At 33.9% G+C, this 21,894-nt stretch overlaps 4 protein-coding genes across 6 annotated transcripts; 2 read left to right on the top strand and 2 right to left on the bottom strand.

The window, feature by feature from the left end:
- Positions 1-3,241: 3,241 nt before the first annotated feature.
- LOC116345958 (probable 2-oxoglutarate dehydrogenase E1 component DHKTD1 homolog, mitochondrial) lies at positions 3,242-8,091 on the top strand. Its single transcript, XM_031775778.1, has 10 exons — positions 3,242-3,634; positions 4,344-4,467; positions 4,666-5,222; positions 5,369-5,556; positions 5,692-6,339; positions 6,447-6,756; positions 6,838-6,945; positions 7,156-7,209; positions 7,275-7,736; positions 7,828-8,091. Exons 1-10 carry the CDS (start codon positions 3,499-3,501, stop codon positions 8,019-8,021), a joined length of 2,781 nt encoding a protein of 926 aa, XP_031631638.1. The 5' UTR covers positions 3,242-3,498; the 3' UTR covers positions 8,022-8,091.
- Positions 8,092-8,168: 77 nt separating this feature from the next.
- LOC116345953 (chaoptin) lies at positions 8,169-21,330 on the bottom strand. 3 transcript variants are annotated; one of them, XM_031775769.1, is made up of 24 exons: positions 21,095-21,330; positions 21,010-21,024; positions 20,693-20,923; positions 20,549-20,615; positions 20,101-20,480; positions 19,581-20,011; positions 19,362-19,496; positions 19,076-19,295; positions 18,771-18,995; positions 18,592-18,678; positions 18,250-18,384; positions 12,296-12,370; positions 12,105-12,207; positions 11,450-11,604; positions 11,212-11,325; positions 10,998-11,140; positions 10,777-10,918; positions 10,537-10,672; positions 10,250-10,472; positions 10,058-10,172; positions 9,704-9,991; positions 9,356-9,597; positions 8,974-9,184; positions 8,169-8,831 (listed from the first exon to the last, which is right to left on the bottom strand). In XM_031775769.1, exons 2-24 carry the CDS (start codon positions 21,010-21,012, stop codon positions 8,712-8,714), a joined length of 3,981 nt encoding a protein of 1,326 aa, XP_031631629.1. In that variant the 5' UTR covers positions 21,013-21,024; positions 21,095-21,330; the 3' UTR covers positions 8,169-8,711. The 3 variants fall into 3 exon arrangements, with proteins under 3 accessions (XP_031631629.1, XP_031631628.1, XP_031631630.1); XM_031775768.1 differs by having other exon boundaries at positions 21,010-21,330; XM_031775770.1 differs by having other exon boundaries at positions 11,450-11,580; positions 21,010-21,330.
- Positions 12,892-14,274, top strand: LOC116345973 (probable rRNA-processing protein EBP2 homolog). The gene is made up of 3 exons (XM_031775819.1): positions 12,892-13,100; positions 13,202-13,288; positions 13,394-14,274. Exons 1-3 carry the CDS (start codon positions 13,035-13,037, stop codon positions 14,165-14,167), a joined length of 927 nt encoding a protein of 308 aa, XP_031631679.1. The 5' UTR covers positions 12,892-13,034; the 3' UTR covers positions 14,168-14,274.
- LOC116345957 lies at positions 14,158-17,974 on the bottom strand. The gene is made up of 5 exons (XM_031775777.1): positions 17,848-17,974; positions 17,611-17,767; positions 17,363-17,533; positions 15,954-17,156; positions 14,158-15,880 (listed from the first exon to the last, which is right to left on the bottom strand). The coding sequence occupies exons 2-5, from the start codon at positions 17,737-17,739 to the stop codon at positions 14,417-14,419; spliced, it is 2,967 nt and encodes a 988-aa protein (XP_031631637.1). The 5' UTR covers positions 17,740-17,767; positions 17,848-17,974; the 3' UTR covers positions 14,158-14,416.
- Positions 21,331-21,894: the final 564 nt, after the last annotated feature.

Here is a 21,894-nt window from a genome sequence, read left to right as displayed (position 1 = left end):
ACACACGTATATACACAATGGAATTAGGCCAATGAGTCATAATCTTTGACGAGCAAAAGTTGATTATTTTTTCAACAAGATTGTGAACGATTTTGAAATGCATACACCTCTTTCTATTCATAAAATGGACCCTTCTGGCTGAATGAACAAATCGAATTTGGTTTTTTTTTTCAGAATGCAATTCAATCGAAATGTGTTTCTTGTTTTTTTCGTTTTCATCCAATTTCGGATATGAGATCCAATTTTTTTGTCGCGAACGATATGCGATGACATTTGAATGGGATTTTTTTTTTTTCAGAATAAATGTAGTTTGGTTGATAAAAGACATGTATGTGTAGAAATCAATGTGAGTAGCACAGCACTTTTCCCTTTTTATAAGCGGACGTTTGATGTTTCCAATTAATGCAATTCCCTTCTTTTTTTCCATTTTGTGAAATATTCAGAGCATAAAATATGCCGTCTTAGTTTAAATCTCCATGGATGTATTTAAACTCAATTCTATTGGCCGTTCCTAATATGCTTAAATATATTGAATGTGCATGCACCGAGTTCAAATAATGTACATCTCAAGAGCACAAATTATCAGCGAACATTATTGGATTTTTTTTTCGTAGATTTTCTTTGCAATGATGCCCGAAATGAAATATGCGTTCATGGTTTGAATTTTTTTCTAAGAATTGGAATTACTTATTTATTATTCAAATTCCATAAATCATATTGAAATGGGCAAATTTTGGAAATTGCCTTTGTTTTGATTCATTTTGAAAATGATTTCGCAAAGGAATTTTATTGTGATGAGTATGTTAAAAGTTCAATAGATAAAACGCATGGTGTAGAATGTGTGATTCAGTCTTTGTTTACCTAACGATAGTCACTATAGACATAATCTGAAATGACTAATGTTTGCTATGTATGACTGTCGGAACGTTCCACAAAAATAGTTTTCTCAAACGAACGTTTTCACGAAAATGCAAGAATTCTTTTTTTTAAAGTTAATGAATATATGATTTTCCTTTTTACATAATTTCCGGATAAACTTGCTTTTAGAATTTCTAGAGCAGGATTTTAAATAAAATAAAAACGAAACGTATTGCTTATAAGTTCGTAGCCTTTTGTTAACCTTTGAAATTTATATGTTCCACTTTTAGGTCTCCGTCGACCATATTTTTTGATGAAATTCACGAAAGAAGTAACACGGTAAGTCTTGAAATGGGAAACATTCATTACTACATATTGAATCATTTTGAGAAAAAGGTAACATCTGCTTATTCCAAGGCACCAAGGAATTGAAAAAATATATATTAATAGGATTATTACTACTGACTTTGGGGATCCTGAGTACAAATGCGCATAGAACCATTCAGTTGTTATTGTATTAAAATTGGAATACGAACCTTATATAAACCATTTTTTTAAGGGTTTCAGCTTTTATGATTTTTATTCCAGCCGACGTTTTTCAGATGTTCTGATAAATGATGTTTTCAATTTTAAAAAAAAAGCAATTGTGTATTGAGAATCTTTTTAGTAAATAAATAAATAGAAAAAAGAAACTTTCATTGGTTTCAGCTATTATTCTTTGTTTTTGCATTTCCATAAAATGTGGAATTTTTTCATTCAAATACTGTTGCATATTTTTCCTGCATTTTTCACATAAATTTGCGTCATTAAGTTATCGATTTCTTAAAATAATTTTTCTGAACCTTTGAGAACCGTAAGTTTGTATGAAAATCATTCAAATATCATATTGCATCAGCTTCAAACTATAGCCAAACATTTTCGAATGCTCTCAGAAAATGTAATTCATTGTAATGGCATCAAAATTGATTATAGTGATCTACATTCTTTGCCTTGAAACGACGTCTGTATGAAATTTTCTACCTGTGAATGAATTCTATACTTTGAAGCTCTTCACTATGAAAGTCAAATTGAATAGATAACAGGCATGTTACAAGCTTTGCAAAGTCTATAAAGATGTCACTCTATTATCATTGCATGTAAGTGTAAATATTAACGAAAAAGAGGTTTGAAATGCATGTCACAGCATTTTGCATTTACAATTGAGTTTGATGTTTCATGCTTAGAATGTGATGCCGCGTTTATATATCTGACACGAAAAAGTGTTGTTTAAAGCATTACAGAGAGCTAACGAATAATAAATTTACATATCCATTCATGAAATAGAGCGACAGAGAGTTTGGCACGATCTTGTATTTGTAATTCATGTTGTTTCTTTTCCGTCATTTGTGAATACACTTGGTGACATAATAACGGAATGAATGTTTGTAAATGTGTATACTGTAGAAGAAGATATCATAAAAATAAATAATAAATAAGAAAAAAGGGAAACAATTCAGATAGTGTTGGTAAGTGGCAGAATATACATATAATCTAGAATATGTAAAGTGTTGTTGTTGAAACGAATGAGTGCGTGCATCACACAGAAAGACAAACACACACTCTCACTTTTTTATCGAAAACTATGAGTGTTTCAAATGCACACTGAAATAAAATTCAAATGTAATGTAATAGAGATTGGTAAACATGTTATTTTCCGATTATGAGGTATAAATAATTTTTATATGAGATTAAAATTAAATGTCTTCCATCTTCGGAGGTCGTCTCTACCAGCAAAAATCTACCCGTTATTTCTGTGTGTGAAAGGCACAGCTGGTGATGCGATAAAGAGTGAGAATACAACAATCGAAAGGGAGTGAAACATGCGATGACATGTCAATGGAACGACCATATGATCACGCATTTATGCGTTGAATATCCGTCTCGCTTGTCAATAAATCACAAATCTAGTGGTTCGGTTGGCAAAATTTCAAGATAATATGAATTCATTTCCATTCACATCTTTCAATTTTGAAACTTGTTTGTTTTGTTTTTCGTTTCGATGCAACTATAAATGATCACCTGATTTGGGTTTGTTTTTGTTTGAGTTTTTTTTTTTTTGAAAATTCCATTCATATTTTTGAAGCAACATATTTAGCACGTACACAACAGCCGGTTAGTTGTTGTTGTGATGAATGGCAGTGACACGAAGAAAAGAGAAAGATAACGAAGCGGAGAGCGAGCGAGCGAGAGAGAGATAGAAAAAGAGTGAGCGTGTGTGTTATTCAATGCGTTATCAAAATGAATGAAATTTACTTTTAAGAGGAAAATAAACAGAATTATCACTTTCGTATTGTTATATTCGTCTAAGCAGTATTCGTGATTTTGACGATTCATTTTGTTTTCAACTTGTATAGCAAATAGATCAATGGGTTTCGCATCAATAAAGTTAAAAGTTAATTGAAAGAAACAAAGTTACTACGAACGATATAAAAATAAAATAAATTTATTTTACTATTATTGTAGATTAGTGCCGAACAATTAATTTATATTTTTAATTTATTGAAGAGTTTTTGAAAGTGACGTGCGCCATCGCGTCATCGTTAAATATTCCGTTGCTGTTTTTTTTTTATTCGTTTCATTAATAGAAACCGATATATTGAAATGTATCGATTTATGGTGGGGCGCACATTATTCAAACGATTGCAGTGTCAGGCAATTGGCGTAAATAAACGCTACTATCAGTGCAGCGGAGCTGGAGTTTATGGTTTTCGTCCGAAAAAAGATGAGCCATTCGAGCGTAAGTCATTTTGGGCCAAACAGCCAATCAATAATTTTCGATGACAATGACGGCGACGCTAATACATTGTGTTTCACTAGAACCAACCATTTCGCTCGTTAAATCATTCTAATGTTTCTTTTGTATTATTATTGGATCTGTTTTTTTTTGTTTTCATCAAGAAAATGGAACACTCGTTACCATACGAATCGTATACAAATACTCACACGCTCAAATGGTCGCACATCAAAGATACTAAATTTTTTTTAATCACATCATACTGATAAGTATGCTACTTGGTTGAAGAGCGAACGAATGAAATATGAAAGATGATTGTGAGCCGAGGACATAGTTTAGTGCGGCCATTCCATTGGATTTTTACGATGTGTTTGCTATCTCTCGAAAATATTTTTCGACACATCAAACAATCAAGATAGAGTTGAATTGTGGCCAAAAATACCAATAAATGACATAAACATTCTGAAATAATTTCATTAACATTTGAGCGTGCAGAATACAATAAATACATGCACATACAAAATAAGCATGTACCGAAGTTCAGTAATCGAACATAAATTCATTGAAATCGAAATTTATCAACATCAAACATTCATGAATGAATGTCAATTGGCTCATGAATATGAAACAATCAATACAAATGATACATTTCCACTTGATATCTATTTTTTGTCTCATTTTATTTATTTCAACCGAATTGAAATTTTTGCAGTTGACGATAATGTACTTAAGACTCGACAGCAGCAAAGTAATTTTTATCGATGGATTGAGGCATTTCGCTCACATTCACACCACATCGCGCACACAAATCCTATTGAGCTAAAAACGAACTCAAGGTATTTGTTCATACATACATAACACAATCACACAACTAAAATGTGGCTTCCAATGCATTATGTAACCCCCAGTGAACGCAAACAATGGTTTTGATTTCGTACCGAAACTAAATTCACCTTCGATCCGTTTCTTCTTTCTTTTTTTTTTCTTCTTTTTTTAATTCAAAATGGCATTTCGCCTTGGCTCTTTATTTATAGCAATATTCTACCTGAACTACAGTTGCAACGCTATGGACTCGACGAAGATCAGACACTTAATTTTCGTGGCATTTTAAATAATGACACTGCCAACGGCACAGTACGACAAGCTCGAGATTTCCTCAAACGTACGTATTGCGGCAATGTGAGCATCGAATATTCGTACATTGAATCGGAACATGAACGCGAATGGTTGGTGGAAAATTATGAAAAGCTCATTTCAAATGCCAATGTATCGAGCGATGCGAAAAAAGAAATACTCGAATTGATGTTGAAATCACAAGCATGGGACAATTTTCTAGCAATAAAGTTTCCAACGTATAAACGATACGGAGGCGAAGGAGCCGAATCGATCATGTCATTTTTTCGCCAATTAATGTTATTGGCAACGGAAAATGAGGTTAATAACATTGTCTTGGCAATGCCGCATCGCGGAAAATTGAATTTATTGACGACCATTTTCAATACACCAGCGGCAAAAATTTTTCATAAATTGAAAGGATTTTCCGAATTTCCGCCCGATGTTAAAGTGATGGGTGATATTGCTTCTCATTTCCGTAAGTAGATTTTTTTTTTTGTATTTTATGATGCGTTTGTGTGTGATGAGAGATGAGAAATGAAACGAAAATATTTAACCGAAAGATAACAACTGACATGATATTTCAAACCATTTACACCTAAAAAAATGGTACATTACTTATAGATGTGAGCGAAGATTTTGAAATAAATGGAAAAAAAGTACATTTGTCGATGTTACATAATCCATCCCATTTGGAGGCCGTTAATCCAGTATCAATGGGTAAAACGCGCTCAAAACAGCAAACACTGCATGATGGTGCGTTCAGCGATGATGCTGAAAAGCAATTTGGATCCAATGTAATTAATGTTCAGGTAAATTTTTTGCGGTTGCTATATTTTTTGTTGTTTTTATCGTAATTCCATCGTTCATTGCGTGCCCTTTGATTCTGATGTGACGACGTAAGTGAAACTTTGATTATCATTATTAATTTGTCTTGTAAATCACAGTTGCATGGTGATGCTGCATTTAGTGGACAAGGAATAAACCAAGAAATGCTTATGATGTCACGCGTACCACATTTTGAGGTTGGCGGAACGATTCACATGATAATCAACAATCAAGTGGGATTCACCACACCCGGCGACAGGGGCCGATCAACAAAATATTGTACCGATTTAGCAAAATGCATAATGGCCCCGGTATTTCATGTAAATGGTGACGATCCCGAAGCAATGGCTATTGTAACATGTTTAGCATTTGCATATCAGCAAAAATTCCGCAAGGATGTTTTTATTGATTTTGTGTGCTTTCGCCGATGGGGCCATAACGAAATGGATGATCCAACATTTACAAATCCAGCCATTTATAAATTAATTCATACGCGAAAATCTGTTCCTGATTCATACGCGGACCGATTGATTCAAGAGAATGTGGTTACCGATGGTGATGTGAAAAGATGCATCGACAATTATCGTGGTTATCTAAACGATGAATTAGATAAAGCGATATCCTACAAACCTAAATCATATTATTATCAAAAACAATGGGAGGATATGAAACCGGCTTCGTCATCAATCACAACATGGGATACGGGAATGGATTACAGTATTTTACATTATGTTGGCATACAGAGTGTTTCATATCCAAAACAGTTTGTAAATTGATTATCTATCACTTTTTTTTATCCATTGATAAATTTTTCTATGATGAAATCACATCTTAATTCTTTGTTCTTCATTTACTTTTTTATTCCATTCGATAGACTATTCATCCGCACCTTTTGAAGACTCACGTAAATAATCGGTTGAAACGACTAGAAAATGGTCAACGAATTGATTGGGCAACAGCCGAAGCAATGGCAATTGGAAGTCTTATGTATCAAGGGCATAATGTTCGGATTAGTGGTGAGGATGTGGGACGCGGTACATTCTCACAACGGCACGCAATGCTAGTTGATCAGCAAACAAATGAAATATACATTCCATTAAATGACATGTCTCACGGCAATGGTGGCAAAATTGAAATTGCTAATAGTATTTTATCGGAAGAGGCTGTTCTCGGATTTGAGTATGGCAAGTATTAAATGATATTTTGTTGGTTTTTTGTTTCATCGTATCATTTTTGTTATTCATTTGCTCGTTGCCATTTATTAGGCATGGCACTTGATAATCCAAACAATTTGATTATTTGGGAAGCGCAATTTGGTGATTTCTACAATGGAGCACAGATAATCATCGATACGTTCATCGTTTCTGGCGAAAGTATGTCAAGCATAATAATCGAATGCCATTGATTTTATTCACCAAATTTCATTTATAATTTGTTTGATTTTTCATGTCCAAATAAATATGTGTTACGATTTTCGGTTTTGGGTTCACCATTGGGATTGATATGGTATTTGCAATGCATTTTAATAACGAATTGAATTGTTGCACCGCTACCAAAAACACCATCGACAACAACAACAACAGCAAAATGGATGTATGCCAATGGTTTAGTTATGTTGCTACCACACGGATTCGACGGTTTGTTTATTTATTTATTCATAAATTTTTTTTCGTTGTCATTTATTTTGTATGCCATTTATTAGGTATGGCATCAGAGCATAGCTCTTGTCGTATTGAACGCTTTTTACAGCTCACCGATTCAAAGGAATGTTCGCCCGAGGGGGACGATGTCAACTTGCAAATTGTTAATCCAACAACGCCAGCACAATATTTCCATGTGTTGAGACGGCAGATGGTACGCAATTTCAGAAAACCGTTAATTGTTGTCGGACCAAAAACCCTACTCCGTTTGGCTGATGCAACATCAGATTATACAGATTTTGTGCATGGCACCACATTTAAACCAGTTATCGAAGATGTGATTGCCATGGAAACGGAAAAGGTAAAACGAGTAATATTGTGCAGCGGAAAACATTATTATAATTTGAATGCATTCCGAAATGAGAATAAAATTCGCGATGTTGCTATTGTGCGCGTTGAATCATTGTGTCCATTCCCCGTAAAGGAAATTAATGATGAATTGAACAAGTATAAAAACGCAAAAGGTACAATTTCCTACCACATTGTTTGCTGCTCTGCAATAGCATATGTAACACTTAATAATTTCTTTTGCTGTGTATTCTTTACAATTTGTAGAATTTGTTTGGTCTCAAGAAGAACACCGTAATATGGGCGCATGGTCCTTTATTCGGCCACGTTTCGAAAATATGTGCGGCCGAAAAATCGGTTACGTTGGACGTTCGGAAGGCGCTACAATTGCTGTTGGTGTATCATCCATTCACAAAATTGAAGCCGAACAAGTTATTGTTGATGCATTTAAAGGACTTTAATATTACTTATATAAATGTTCAAATTGTAAATAATAAAACGCTTGTTTTTTTGTTTTTGTTAAGTTGGAAATTTAATTTTTATTTTATAAAACGATCGATTTGTCTAATGCAAAATTGGCACAAGTAATTCACAGAAGAATAAAATAAAATTGATACAATTACAAATGAAAGAGAGACAGAGAAAAATACACGGTAATGTATATACGAACACAACATCTACGCTATAGTAATTATTTATATTTATTTTCATTTTTTTTAACGAAATATGTTTTTCTTCGAGTATTGCTTTCATTTTAACAAATTGCTTTATTTTGATAAAAAAAAAAAACAAACGATGCGATATGATTACATGGATAAGCGGGAAAACGTCAATTCAATTGATGTGGTTATGGAACGGTTCAAGCGATTTTTATGAAATTAAATGCTACTTGTATATTGCTATTCCATCTTCGAAGCTATATTAATATTATTTTTATTATTGTTATTATGATTCTGATTTGATTAGTTTTCAGTTTGTTCAAATGTATCCAATTCGATGCATTCAGCTTCCTCACAAATTTCTGATTCTGGTGATGCGTTGCGGTCATTGTTATTGCAATTGTTTTGATTATCTTCGTTGTGTACACCAGAATAGATTTGTTCCAAAAGTATATAAAACTCATTGTACATGCGAAACAAGTAAAAAAGGAGTCAGATCCAAACGCCAACTATTGCACAGCATATAGCACACATTATAATCTCGAACATACTGGCGTTGATTGTAAACGAAGATGCACCATTCCATCCGCACTCGAGGTCTGATTTAAGTACCTGTTCGAAGAAACGTACAAGGATGCGAGAAAAAAAATAGAGCGAGGGAGAGAGAGAGATAAATGAATGCATTTTCCATGCAGGTGAAATGAAAATGAAAATCCGTTTGAAGTGGAAATGGTATATTTTCGTTTACATTTACCTCAATCAATTGTTGAGATTGTTTATTTGAACATGTCACTTCACGCAATTCGTTTTCAAAACGATTCTCGTCGGTGTTACATGATGTTGCGCTTCGTTTATTGGTTGAAGAGTGAACGGGCGAATGAATTGGTGAACCAAAAACATCTTCAGTCCATGTTTGAGCACGGCAAACATATTGACGTTGTTTTCGATACCAATACTCAAGCCACCTAAAAAGCAACAACAAAAAAAAAACAAGCAGAAAATATCATAAACTTTTGCCGTATTCTTTTGAAACCAACAAACACACATAGAGACATAATCGTCTTTTTTTCACTCTTTCTTCAGTTCTTTTCTATTTTTCTTTTTCTTGTACAAGAATTTTATAATGTAAACGTTACCCAACATCGCAGTCACAACTTAATGTATTTCCAGCAATTTTCAAATCGGTCAAATAGACAAGTTCCGCTTCGAGTGGCCGCTGTGCCGTATTTGGATTGAATTGTTTAGTTAGCGCTTTGTTATTGTTGCTCACATCTATGGAGATATTTTGCACTCGACCTAATTGACGGTAAGCATTTTCCGGTATGCTTGTAATCGATGTATTGAATAATTGCAAATGAAGTGATTTTGATTGAACGCCCTACAAAATTTAATGCAATCAAATTAGAAGTGTATGCATGCGAAAATTATTGGTGTACATTATAAGATAGATATTATTATAATGATCCTCATCCGAGTGTATTTACATTTAAAATGGTATCCGATATCGATGTGAATCCTTCGCCGCTTATCATAATTTCACGTAATTTTAATGGCAATCGACCGGTCATTTCTTTACGCAAATCCGTTGCGGTGACACTTTTATAGGTGACCTTTGGTCCTGTTGTAATTTTTTGTGGTTCCGGCGCACTTATGCATAGTTTTTGCAAATTTAACAATTGTGACACAATTGTCGGTATATTAAAATCGGCTATGTTCAAATACGGTGAAATTTGTAATGAACGCAGCGATGATGATTTACCTAATGCACCATTCTAAGTAAAAACATAGAAAAACAAATATGCAGAGAAAATATCCATCATGTATGTTGTAAAACCTACTTCAAATAAATTTAAATGCAAACTAGAAATGTCAAGATGCTCGATTTTATCCAAAAGTCCACGAAATGTATTGTTTTTTAACGCTTGTATGGGGTTTGATCCCAGTGACAAAGACCTTAATTCAATAAAATATATTATCGTTTTACAACATTTTCAGTTTAAACATATTCTGGTCGATAATTCTCGATTTACCTCAATTTTGGCAATGAATGAATTACACTGGGAACAGCTGTTAAATCGTTGCCCGACACATCCAACGATCGTAATGACGATAAATTGTATGCCAATTCTTGTGGAATGAATGGCAATGAGTTTCGCGACAAATGCAATGCTCTCAAACTGGGTAATGCCAATTCTGGCACCGATGTAAGCGACACATTGTTCAGGGTCAATGTAAATAAGCAATCCTCCAGACCTAATTTAGAAAAAAAAAACCAAATGTAAATGTAAAAAATAGCTAATACTCTTATGTGACAGACCCAAAAATGCTTTATCCATAATTATTAATTCATTGTTATTCGATAAATCTAAATAGGCTAGATGCGGTAGCGTTGTGAATGCCGCATCATCAAGTTGAAATATACGATTATTCGATAGATCCAATGTCGTCAATGCCTGAACGTCATGAAACCACAATTAAAATCAAATTATCCGCAAATTGATTGGAATTTTTTTTTGTTTAGAGCAAAAGAGAGAAATTATCAAACCGAAATACTCACACGAAATTTATTTGACAAATCAATGCTGTGTATTGCAACGATTCCATTGTGCGATAGATCAAGATTACATAGTGCTAACACAGCCACATTTGTCAGCGACATGCTCGGAATTTTTGTCAGCAAATTGTGTGATAAATCCAAACTATTTGCATTAAATATGTTCAATTGATTAGATAAAATGTAGAATTTCAGCAGCATTTTGAATGAGAAAATATACATACGATTCCACACCGCCGCCAGAGAATAGATTATCGGACAATGTTCTTAGATTATTATGTGACAAATTGACAATCCTTAGGTCATTATTTGTTTTGAAAATGGTTTGCGGTAATTCGCTTATGCTATTATGTGACAGATCAAGAACCTTTGCATACATAAAGTGATTAATATATAATTGGTATTCATTTGGGATAATACTATTGAATTGGTACATACCTGCAATTTTTTCGAACCAAAAAAACTGTCAAAATCCAATTCGATAATGCGATTGTGTGACAAATCGAGCCAATGCAATAGAGGCATGTATCCGAATACATCGCGTGTTGTATTCTACATAGAGATACAATCGAATAAAATATGATTGATCGCATGGAAAAACATTCAAACATTGCAAATCGTTAAAGAAACGAAAGCAATTTAGTTTTTTTTTTTTGTTTTTATTCGTTCTGCTTACCGTCAACTGATTATGAGCCAAATTTAAGTGAGTCAACGATTTTTCAGCTGGTCGAAAAAAGTGAACACTTATGCCCGTTATAACATTGTGCGATAAATCCAATACTTTAATATTCGAATGATAAGGGTTTCCTATGTGACGACACAAATTTATTGCTATTCATCAGCCACATTCATTTGTTTTTCAGATTATATTTTTGTTTGGTTTTGGTATTATTCAGTGGTTTAATGTCATTTGATTCAATGTTTGTTTTAATGTTTTGTTTTGTTTCAGTTCATTTCGATATTTGGGTTTGTTTTTCGATTTTTGAATTTATGTTGGAGTGGATGGAGTTGTGTGGTAGTGATGGTAGTGGTGGTAGTCGTGGTAGTGCATTTGGCAATGTTAACAAGACGATTATTGAGCAGTGCAGATGTCATCAAAAGACGGAAAATATGGATATAATATGTTTGTTTAGTCATACAGATAATTTAATTAGTTTTTTTTTTTTTTTTTTTTCAGAAAATCATCTGTTTATAATTTGTTTCTATTTTTTTATTGGGATCACTTTATTAGGCTTATTGCTTGTGAATACACAACAAAACCGTTGAAAGAGAAATTGAGTGATATAATTTCGAATGACCAATTATAAAATATTGTTATGCAAATATCTTACCGGCTTCGGGTCTTCCACTTGCACTACTGTTTAAATGATTCAATGACAATTCTGAAATCCGATTATGGCTGGCATTCACACGCAAAGATGATAATGTTCCAACCTAAAAATCAAAGAAAAATATATATATTATCGATTTCATAAAATGTTCGTATCTTTTCTTGAAATGGTGTTCAATTATTCGTGCACACCTGATCACATATATTGAAATCAAATATGCCCATGGAGTTGTATGCCAGGTCTAAATGCTGTAATTCCGGTAAATTCTAGAAAATGGAAGAAAAAAAGATTGCAAACATACATTAATCATCAATTTATCAAAGTTTTGTTGATATTTTTTTTGTGTTTCGAAAATGAACGAAAACATCGCTCAATTTAATCAAGCTCAAATAACGATCAATAAAACAACATTTGATGACAACTAATTAAATTGACGATCCAATCTAAATGATATTATATATACATATATATTTTATGTTGGTATTTGCTTCATAAGCGAACGGCTCAACATTTACTCATAGCAAACAATCGAAATGTTCCAAATCATATGTGTACCGAAATAGGCGAAGAGCAGCCTCATACAAAAAAAAACAGAACAAAAAATAAGTGTATTTGTGAATGCATACAGGTAGCGACATCTGTATGAAAGAAACGAATCGATAGTGTATAAGCATACGAAGTTGACACCACTAATCGGTTTAAACGAAGCCATTGAAATGAAAGCACACACTCGTACATCTGACAATAAGTTTGGTGACATATTATTCTGACATATTCGTCTATTGTATTCCTAATCGTTGTGCCTCTTATAAACACGTGCAAACCGTACACACATACGCTACGGTGTACATTCGCTCTTTTCGTATTCTATTTCTTGAAATTAGTTTTTTTTTATTTTTTCATTTTAAATAACTAGTTTGCACACAAAAAATGACAGAGTTTGAAGTGGAAAGCATGTCGGAGGGCTCGGAACCAGAAGATGATTCCGATTTGGAGGTAAATTCATTTGTATTTTGTGTGATATAAAAGAAAATGTCGAATTCATTGCAAATGTGCCATGCGTTGCTCATGATATTATTATTTACATTGTATTCTAGTTGCAAGAGGCATTTGCTCGCGGTGATTTAAAACCCGGTCTAAACGTTGAAATCGTCGACGGTCCAAAGAAAGCAGTCAATAATATTGTAAGTCATTTATTTTCATTATCATATTATTTCAAGTAATTTTTACATGCGTTCACAAAATGTGTGGCAAATCTAACGAATATGTTGTGTGTAATGATTTTGCAGTTGGGTATAAGAAAGAAATTGGATAGTATCAAATTGAATTTGCCATGGATTGAACGATTGGATATATGCAATGATTTAGCACCATTGGCACCTGAACAAATAATTCAAATGGAAAAATATGAACAGAAGCGTGCCAATTTATTTGCTGGAAATGCAAAAATCAAATCGTTCACACCAGATGAGGATCCAGTTTTAAATGATTTTCGACGTGAAATGACATTCCATCGTCAAGCACAAGCGGCTGTCGTTGAAGGCATTAAACGTTTACATGATTTGAAAATCGTAACCAAACGACCTGACGATTATTTTGCTGAAATGGCCAAAACTGATGTGCATATGCAAAAGGTGCGAGAAAACCTGGCCGCCAAACAACAGGGTCAAGCTAAATCGGAGCGACTGAAACAGATTCGTGATCAACGTAAAATGGGAAAAATGATTCAACGACAGGCTCGTGTTCAAAAAGAAACCGAAAAACGTGAAATGCTTGACAAATTGAAGAAATTCCGCAAAGGAAAATTGAAGAATTTGGACTTTTTGGAAGACAATCGTAAAACAAATGCGGCCAAAAGTGCTGGCAAACGGAAGGCACGCGATCAGAAATTCGGTTTTGGTGGAAAGAAACGCGGTCAAAAACGAAATACAAAGGACTCATCGATGGATACCGGCGGTTCGAAACCATTCAGTAAATCGCATGGTGGCAACAAAAACAAAAAACCACCAAAGCGTTTGGGCAAAAATAAACGGGTAAAATCAAAGGCCAAGGGTGGAAGATAAATTGTATTTTATTCATTTTTAGAGCTCTAACAAAATGTAAGTTAACGGTTTCAAACATAAAACAAAATAAAAAAGAAAAAAAAGGATTTCTGAAAACATCCAATAAATTCAATTGTTTTTTTTTTTTATTCATCATGCTGTTATTAATATCAATTGTGAAGTTTGTAGATTGGTTGCTTTTTTACTTTTATCAATCTTCTTCAATATCACTCGTCCGCAAACGATTCGAAATCATTTTGTATGGAGTCATCAATAATGGTAATCTTGAACGGCATGCGATGAATTTGATGGTAGTAAAAATACTGGATTTATAAGTTGTGTACTTTGCACTTGTGGTGCTGGTGAAATATGCATTTCGTAGAGATTTGATGTGCACATTCCATGGCCCGGTAAATTCATGCTTGAATTCATATTATTCACACACGAATACTCGACGTATGTTTGTGGTGGTGGCTGGGGCTGGTAACTTTGAACATTTTGAATCTGAAGATCGGTCATATTTGGACTGGGCATTATCAATGGCTGTGTATCCTTATAGAGAGAATTTGTATGTTGGGCTGATTGTAACGGTTGCATTTGATGAAGTGGTGGCGGTTGCTGTGGTTGCTGTTGTTGATGATAGCCCTGAGTATCAACTGGATAGCATTGTTGACGTGGATTTTGTAAGTCCGTTAGATCTTTAACTTTTAACCGCGGTGACATGTCCAAGTACGGATCAACCATATTTTGATTCCATCCCACATCAACATTATCGTATTGTGGTGACAAATGCACCCAACCATTACATGATTGAACTGAAGTATCAATGTAACTGTTTGAATACTCATCAATGGACTGATCGAGATCGAGTTCGGGTTTAATTTGTACATCATCTTCAGCACAAATAGATGATGATGCCAAAAATGTACTTGACACTGTTTGATCTTGACTCACTTCTTTATTATGATGATTTACAGCGGCTTCCAAAGAAGATGTACTTGTTTTTATGAGCGTTTCGATTGACTTTGGTTCGGTCACTTTTCTTGCCGGCTGCAACGGCGGTGGATTGGTCAATGATATTGGTGGCGGTGGACGCTTTGGTGCTTTTCGAATTATTGTTTTCATTACAGCTTCATTTGTTCGTTTTTTCAATTTTTTACCAAGTGTCTTTTGATGTTTGCCGGATTTTGTTGGTGCATTGATAAGAGCCATCGGATTGATAACAGTTTCACCAATCATTTTTTGCTTTTGTGTACCGCTTCGCTTCTTATTAATTAGATAATGCTTTCCACCATGAACCAGTGTATGATGGGCTCGATATGCTTTATGACTTTTAAAACTTTTAGAGCATTCTTTGCATTGAAATTCACCGAGTGCATTTGGATTTATTGTTAGCTTTACCGGTTTTTTTCCAGTGTGTGTGGTTGATTTTTTTGCTAGTTCCGGTTTCTTTGCCGTTTCGACTTTTTCATCAATGTCTGTCGTCGTCGTCTTAGCAGCCATTTGACGTATATTTGTTGGAAGAAACATTGATCGGTATTTGATTCCATGCTCATTCTCGAAATGTGGCTTTAAATCTTTGATATTGTCATGGAATGATTTACCACAAATTGTACAGAAGAACATGCAAGCACCATTGTTCCAATGATCAAGAATACCTTTATTGGTTGTATGCAATTGCCAGCAGTTAACGCAACGAATGTATTGCTCATCTTCGAGATTCAACATGCGTCCCTAAAATTATGAATTGCATCGATAAATCAGTTATAATGGATTGAAACAAATAAACTTGATAAATTTGACTTACGCGACGCAATTTTGGACTTAGTATTTTCACCATGTCAAGCTGATGCAATTGGATTTTTAAATGTGCCGTTTGATGTGTGGCCAATTGTTTATCATTGTTAAATATTTTCGCACAATATGGACAGGAAATCTTTCGTCGTTTGCTTGATGGCATTGCTCGCTGGCCACTTACTAAACTGGTTATATTTGAAATTTGAAGGTTTGCCGCTGTTTGTTCGTTCAATCGTGGTTTGATATGAACCGAAACCGATGACGTTATATTGAAAAGTGGTTCCGTTTTCATTGACATCGGTATTCTGGATTCGCTTCTACCTGAATCTTTTGTTGGCATGCGTGACTTTAGCGGCGTAATACTAATTTCATTTCGTTGTTCAAGCAACCGAAGGCGAGAATCTAAATTGCCTGGCGATGGTATCGATTTAGTGTAATCATTTGTTTGTTGTTGCACTTTTTTCGGGCTACTCTTCTTGAATTTCTCTTGTTGATTTTGTTTATCCAGTAAAATTTGTTCGTACATTAATGCTTCATCAACCAATTCTTCGGAATAATTGATTCGGCGTCGTTGACGTGGCCGAATATTAACCGATGCATCATCCGCAATTTTTGGAGTTTGTGATTTTATATTCAATTTCACAACTTCCAAAACGTGATTGGTTATCGGTTCTTTTTTCACCGTCAACGATTCGGGCAACGATGGTTTTTTCTTTGGAGCCATTTGTGGTTGTGCCGACAACAACTTGTAATTGAACGGCTGCGATGCACGACGATTGACTCGCGTTCGACTTTCAAGTATTTCATTCTGTGACATAATTTCCAACATTTCATTTCGGTACTTTTTATACGGAATCTCCGCTCTTGGAATGGCACAATTTTCGATCGGATGAACGCTAGCCGGATTTAAGACGGTTTCCGTATTTTTGGCGCGTTTTTGAAGTTTTCGCTTAAGTTTTCTGCTTCGAATGTAGCCAGTAAGGCCGCGTTTTCGTCGTTGACTTGATTTTCGTTCACGTTCCCTTTTCAACAGTCGCTGTTCGAATGTCATTGTATCGTTGGTTGATTGTTCGACGGTCACATTTACATCATCGTTTTGTTCATTTGGCGTGGCACACTCAACATCAGCTTCCAATGGATCTTTCACATTATTATGATTTTCCATTTCATTCAAGTACATGTTAATTTTTTCACGTATTTTTTCCATTTCATTCTGAAATTGATGAAATCATTCAAAAATTATTCTTTCAACACACACATTTCTTTTTTTATATAAACAAACTTTCAACCTAACATAAACAATAAATATTCTCTCCGTTAAACTAAGAACATTGGTTGTTGTATATTTTTTCAACTCGGAGATTTTATTGCTTGTGAAATGATTTAAAATTTAGAAAACAAAACAAAAAATTCACTTACATTGTAGTATTTTTCATAGTCCAGATATGGATCCATTGGTGAAAATGTTTGGACTTCATCACGCCATTTATTCTGTAGTGTACGGAATCTCTTGATTCTCATATAAAATACATTCACATCTTGTTCGCACTGAATGCAAATTTTATTTGGCAACGGATCATTGCCACCAATCTAAAAAATTCAACGACAAAATGTAATGAATTTTTTTTTTTTTCATCCAAAGCATTTGTTTGTATGACGTTACTCACCAACATTGAAAAGGTTTCTTGAATTTTCGATACCAATTCAATATTATTTGGATCGTTTAGTGACCGCCCGTTTTCATTTTTGCAACCACAAAGTCGACACAAATGCTGATTGATACGACATTCGGTCATTTTATTTGCTTCAAATGTTATTCACGTCCTCCAATACAAAAAAAAAAAAAATAAAACAAACAAACAAACAAACAATTCGTAGAAAAACACAAAAGTAATATTCTTTACGTTAGCATAAGATGCAATCACTGCAATTTCAAAATGTAAAACATTTTTACATTGTTTTGACTGTTGTTGCAATATCGCTTTGTATAAAATTTCTTTTGCCAAATTATATTTGACAGACACTTTTATAATAAAATGAAGGAATGTTGTTCTTAGTGCGCGGCAACGCTACTACACAAACCAAACAGAGAGACGAACATTTGACATATACCAACATCAACGAACTAACGTCAATGTGTATGCGCACATATACACTTCAAACACATACTTTTTCATACATGGAAAAAAAAGTGTCTTCATTTAAATGTCGTCGTAATTGAAATGTTCAAATTTACAAATATTTCCGTTAAAAATGCTACCAATATATTTTTTATACAAAGATTTGAAAGAGTATAAATTAAAAACCTGAAATGCTTCGTCCGATATAATTTCCAATTTATTCCCTCTGAGTGATAAATACTTCAGTTTCTTTAGGTCTATGAAGGCCCGTTTCTCTATGGTAGTTATACGATTATCATCCAATTGCAGTTTGGTTAGCTCCTGTTGAAAGATTCGATTTATTGAAATTTGTGTGTGTTTTTTATGGCAAACGAAAAAAAAAAGCAGACATTTCTCTGAAGCCATTTTTATCGCATATGAAAACTATGTCAACTCTGATGACATTTGTCTCCAAAAAAATACAACGCACTTCTAATTGAATTTAATGTACATATCTAAATCCTTTTCAGGCTATTGATTCATACTAACTTTTAGGTCGGCAAATGTACTCTCTTCAATTGCCTTTATGCTGTTAAAATGTAGAGCCAATGTCTCCAACTTAGAATGAATATCGCCCTGTGTGAATACAACAGAAGAGAAGAAACATTTTTTGTTTTCTTGTTATTACGGAAATTTGTTTTGTCAATCGATTGTTTTAAATGAGAAACCTGAAAAGTGCCTTTCGATATTCGTTCAATCACATTGTCATTGAGTTCAACCGTTCGTAAGTTTTGTAGAAAATGAAAGCTTGTATCGCTAATCGATTTCAATTGATTATTGCTCAAATCGAGCTCTTGCAATGAGGTTAATGTGCGAAACGATTGCGCTGGAAATGATGTAAACGAACCAGCAAATCCATGCGAAATTTTTAGTGAAATTAAAGAATGTCCAATCTAAATGAATAGAATAAATTTTATTTGATTAATTGACAGAGAAAATGAACATGTGTGTGTATGTGTGTTCGATCGATTACCTCAGTGAATGCATCGTTTTCGATTGTACTAATAATATTTTCACTAAGATCAAGTCGACGAATGCCTCGTGCATTTTTGAATGCATGTGATTTAATCGTATCGATTGAACTATGTGCCAATTTTAAATCTTCCAATTCTACACCAAAATCAGCGAAATCGTCCGGTGACAATTGGCTCGATGTTAATTTTCCAAGTGATAACGATCGAATGCTTTTCATTCTAAAACAGAAAAACAACAATTATGCATTTCATATAAATCGGTTTGAAATGAATCAGCGTGCTCACATGCTAAAATTCTTTAAACTAGTCGGAACATTGCCTTCTCCACTCATATCCAATTTTTCAATGGTCGATTGAATTGCGGCAAACACTTCATTTGTTTGAATGTCTTTTAATTTATTATCTTTGATATTTAGTGCTCTGTGATTGGAAGAGAGACGAAAAATGAAAACTCATTGGACACATCAAACCATAGGTAATTATTTTTGTGGTTGGAAAATGTACCTGAATTCAGTGAAGCCTTGTAAAAAATCTTTTGCTAAAGCGGTGAGATTATTTCCCGATATGTCAAGAATTTGCAGTGTTTTAAGCCCATCGAATGAAGCTGGTGAAATAAGATTTAGTCCACAATGTCTAATGTAAAGTTCACGTATGCGTGCCGATTCAAAAGCCCGTTCGCCCAACGTTGTCAATGGATTACCATCCAAATAGGTTACATTGACCACATCAATGTGTGAAAATGATGCGGTCGGTATTTCCTCAATTCGATTGAATTCCAAATGCAACATGTCCAATGTTAATTTCGATGTGATCGCATCATTTTCGGTGCGAATTGAATTAATCAAATTATGCGATAAATCGAGCACACGAAGATTTTTCAATGTGGCCAACGCATTGTATGGCAGTTCGACTAATGCATTATTTGATAAAAATAGCTGCAAAAGTTAAATATATATAAAAAAAAATACTTTATTTGAATCTACCACATCTCTGTGAATGCATGAATGAGAAGAAAAAAACAAACCTTTGCAAGCGATGGCATTCCATCGTCAAAGATATTTGGCTCGAGATATGCAATATTGTTTCCCGATAGATCGATTGTATCTAATTTGGGCAATGATGAAAATGCATTACGTGGTAAACTATCAATCGCATTATCGGCCAATATTAAACGTTCGAGCGAAGCTTCTAAGCCAAAAAATGAATCAATTTCGATGCAATCAATTTGATTGGCACTTAAATCTAAGTATTTCAATTTTTTTAAATTGCGTATGGCTCGCGTTGGCACCTCAACCAATTGATTATGATGAAGTGATAGCTCCCACAACGAACGTTCCAAACCATCAAATACACCTTCTAATACTTCGCCCAATGGATTATGCGATATTTCAATGCGATACAACCCTTGAATTTGATTCAAAAAACGACATAAGATTTATCAATTTTTCAATACTTTATTCGAAAATGATTACCAGTTCCTAGTAAAAAACTCGGCGGTATATTCTGCAAACCAGTTCGTTCCATGTGCAACATGAACACCTGTTTTTTGTGTTATTCATTTAAAAACAAAAATGTAGTGGCAACTATATAGAAATATATGAAAATTTTCGACATACTTTTGAATAATTGAGTGTTCTTGGTATCGCTGGATAGGGAACATTTTTGCATTCAATGATACCAAGATCATTTTGTGATGCTTTCGAACATGTACACAACGGGCTAAACAGACACGGTGGATGTTTATTATTTTCCAATTCACGTGCACCCGCCAATGATGCCCAAATCATAAGCAACATAGTAACAATCACCAGTGCATAGCCGAATCGTATCAAAGCATCCACTTGATTCTATTTGTTTGTTTGTTTTTTAAATCACATTTTTAAAATTGAATATTATATTTTTGCGAACCCAATTGACAATTAAGTTAACTCACCATTTTGACAATTAACTATTTTACACGCACACACAATTAATTTCTTTTTAAATAAATTTTATAATCCAAAATCAAAAATGTCTACCTTCAAACCAATTCACTGGGAAACCAATTACACATTGTTTTGGATTTCGAACATTGAATCGAGAATCAATTCACCAAACCATAATGTTTACTGATTATTTATTATTTGTCGTTCTCCTTCGCGCAATACGGAACAGGGGGAAGAGTACGGAATCCTCAAGCACTAAGTTCTTCGTTTAAATTGTAAAGTTATACACTCCGGTACGTCTTCTTTGATCGGCTTCCGTACACTTACTATGTCCACAACATGTGGATTTATTCTAACTACAAAGCAACATTTGGTCATGTTAAACTTACGCATATGGATACGTAAACTAATTGGATTTCTTTCGAAACAAAATCGCAAAACATCGATTGGGGTAGCAAAAGAGACATACAACAACGAAACGAAGAAAATAAATAGAAATAGAATCAAATTTCAACCATATACACTGTCATTTTTAACATGAAAAAATTGTTTATGCTGAAATCGTGTCGCATCACAGAGATATACTATATATGATGTGGCGGCTCATCCCATATTATTTAATAACATTTTTATGGCATTTTATCATTTCTTTCAATTCCGAATGCATTTAATTAAATTGGATTTTATTTGGATAAAGTCATTTCAGGAAGAAAATTCAATTAATTAGAAAAATGAACATTTTTTTATTCATTCGTCTATAATTTTTATGTAATATATAGGGGGAATTATACACATCACGATCACATGTAACAAATAAACGAGAAAACATCTATATGGGATATTAATTTTGATGTCTAATGAAGTGAATTGAAGAATAAAAATATATCAATTTT

This window comes from Contarinia nasturtii, unplaced genomic scaffold, assembly GCF_009176525.2.
Source record: "Contarinia nasturtii isolate CC-2019 unplaced genomic scaffold, AAFC_CNas_1.1 Cnas_scaffold_1371, whole genome shotgun sequence".
NCBI classification, from domain to species: Eukaryota; Metazoa; Arthropoda; class Insecta; order Diptera; family Cecidomyiidae; genus Contarinia; species Contarinia nasturtii.
The sequence above is the reverse complement of the archived record's forward strand: the minus strand, read 5'-3'. Positions and strand labels throughout refer to the sequence as shown.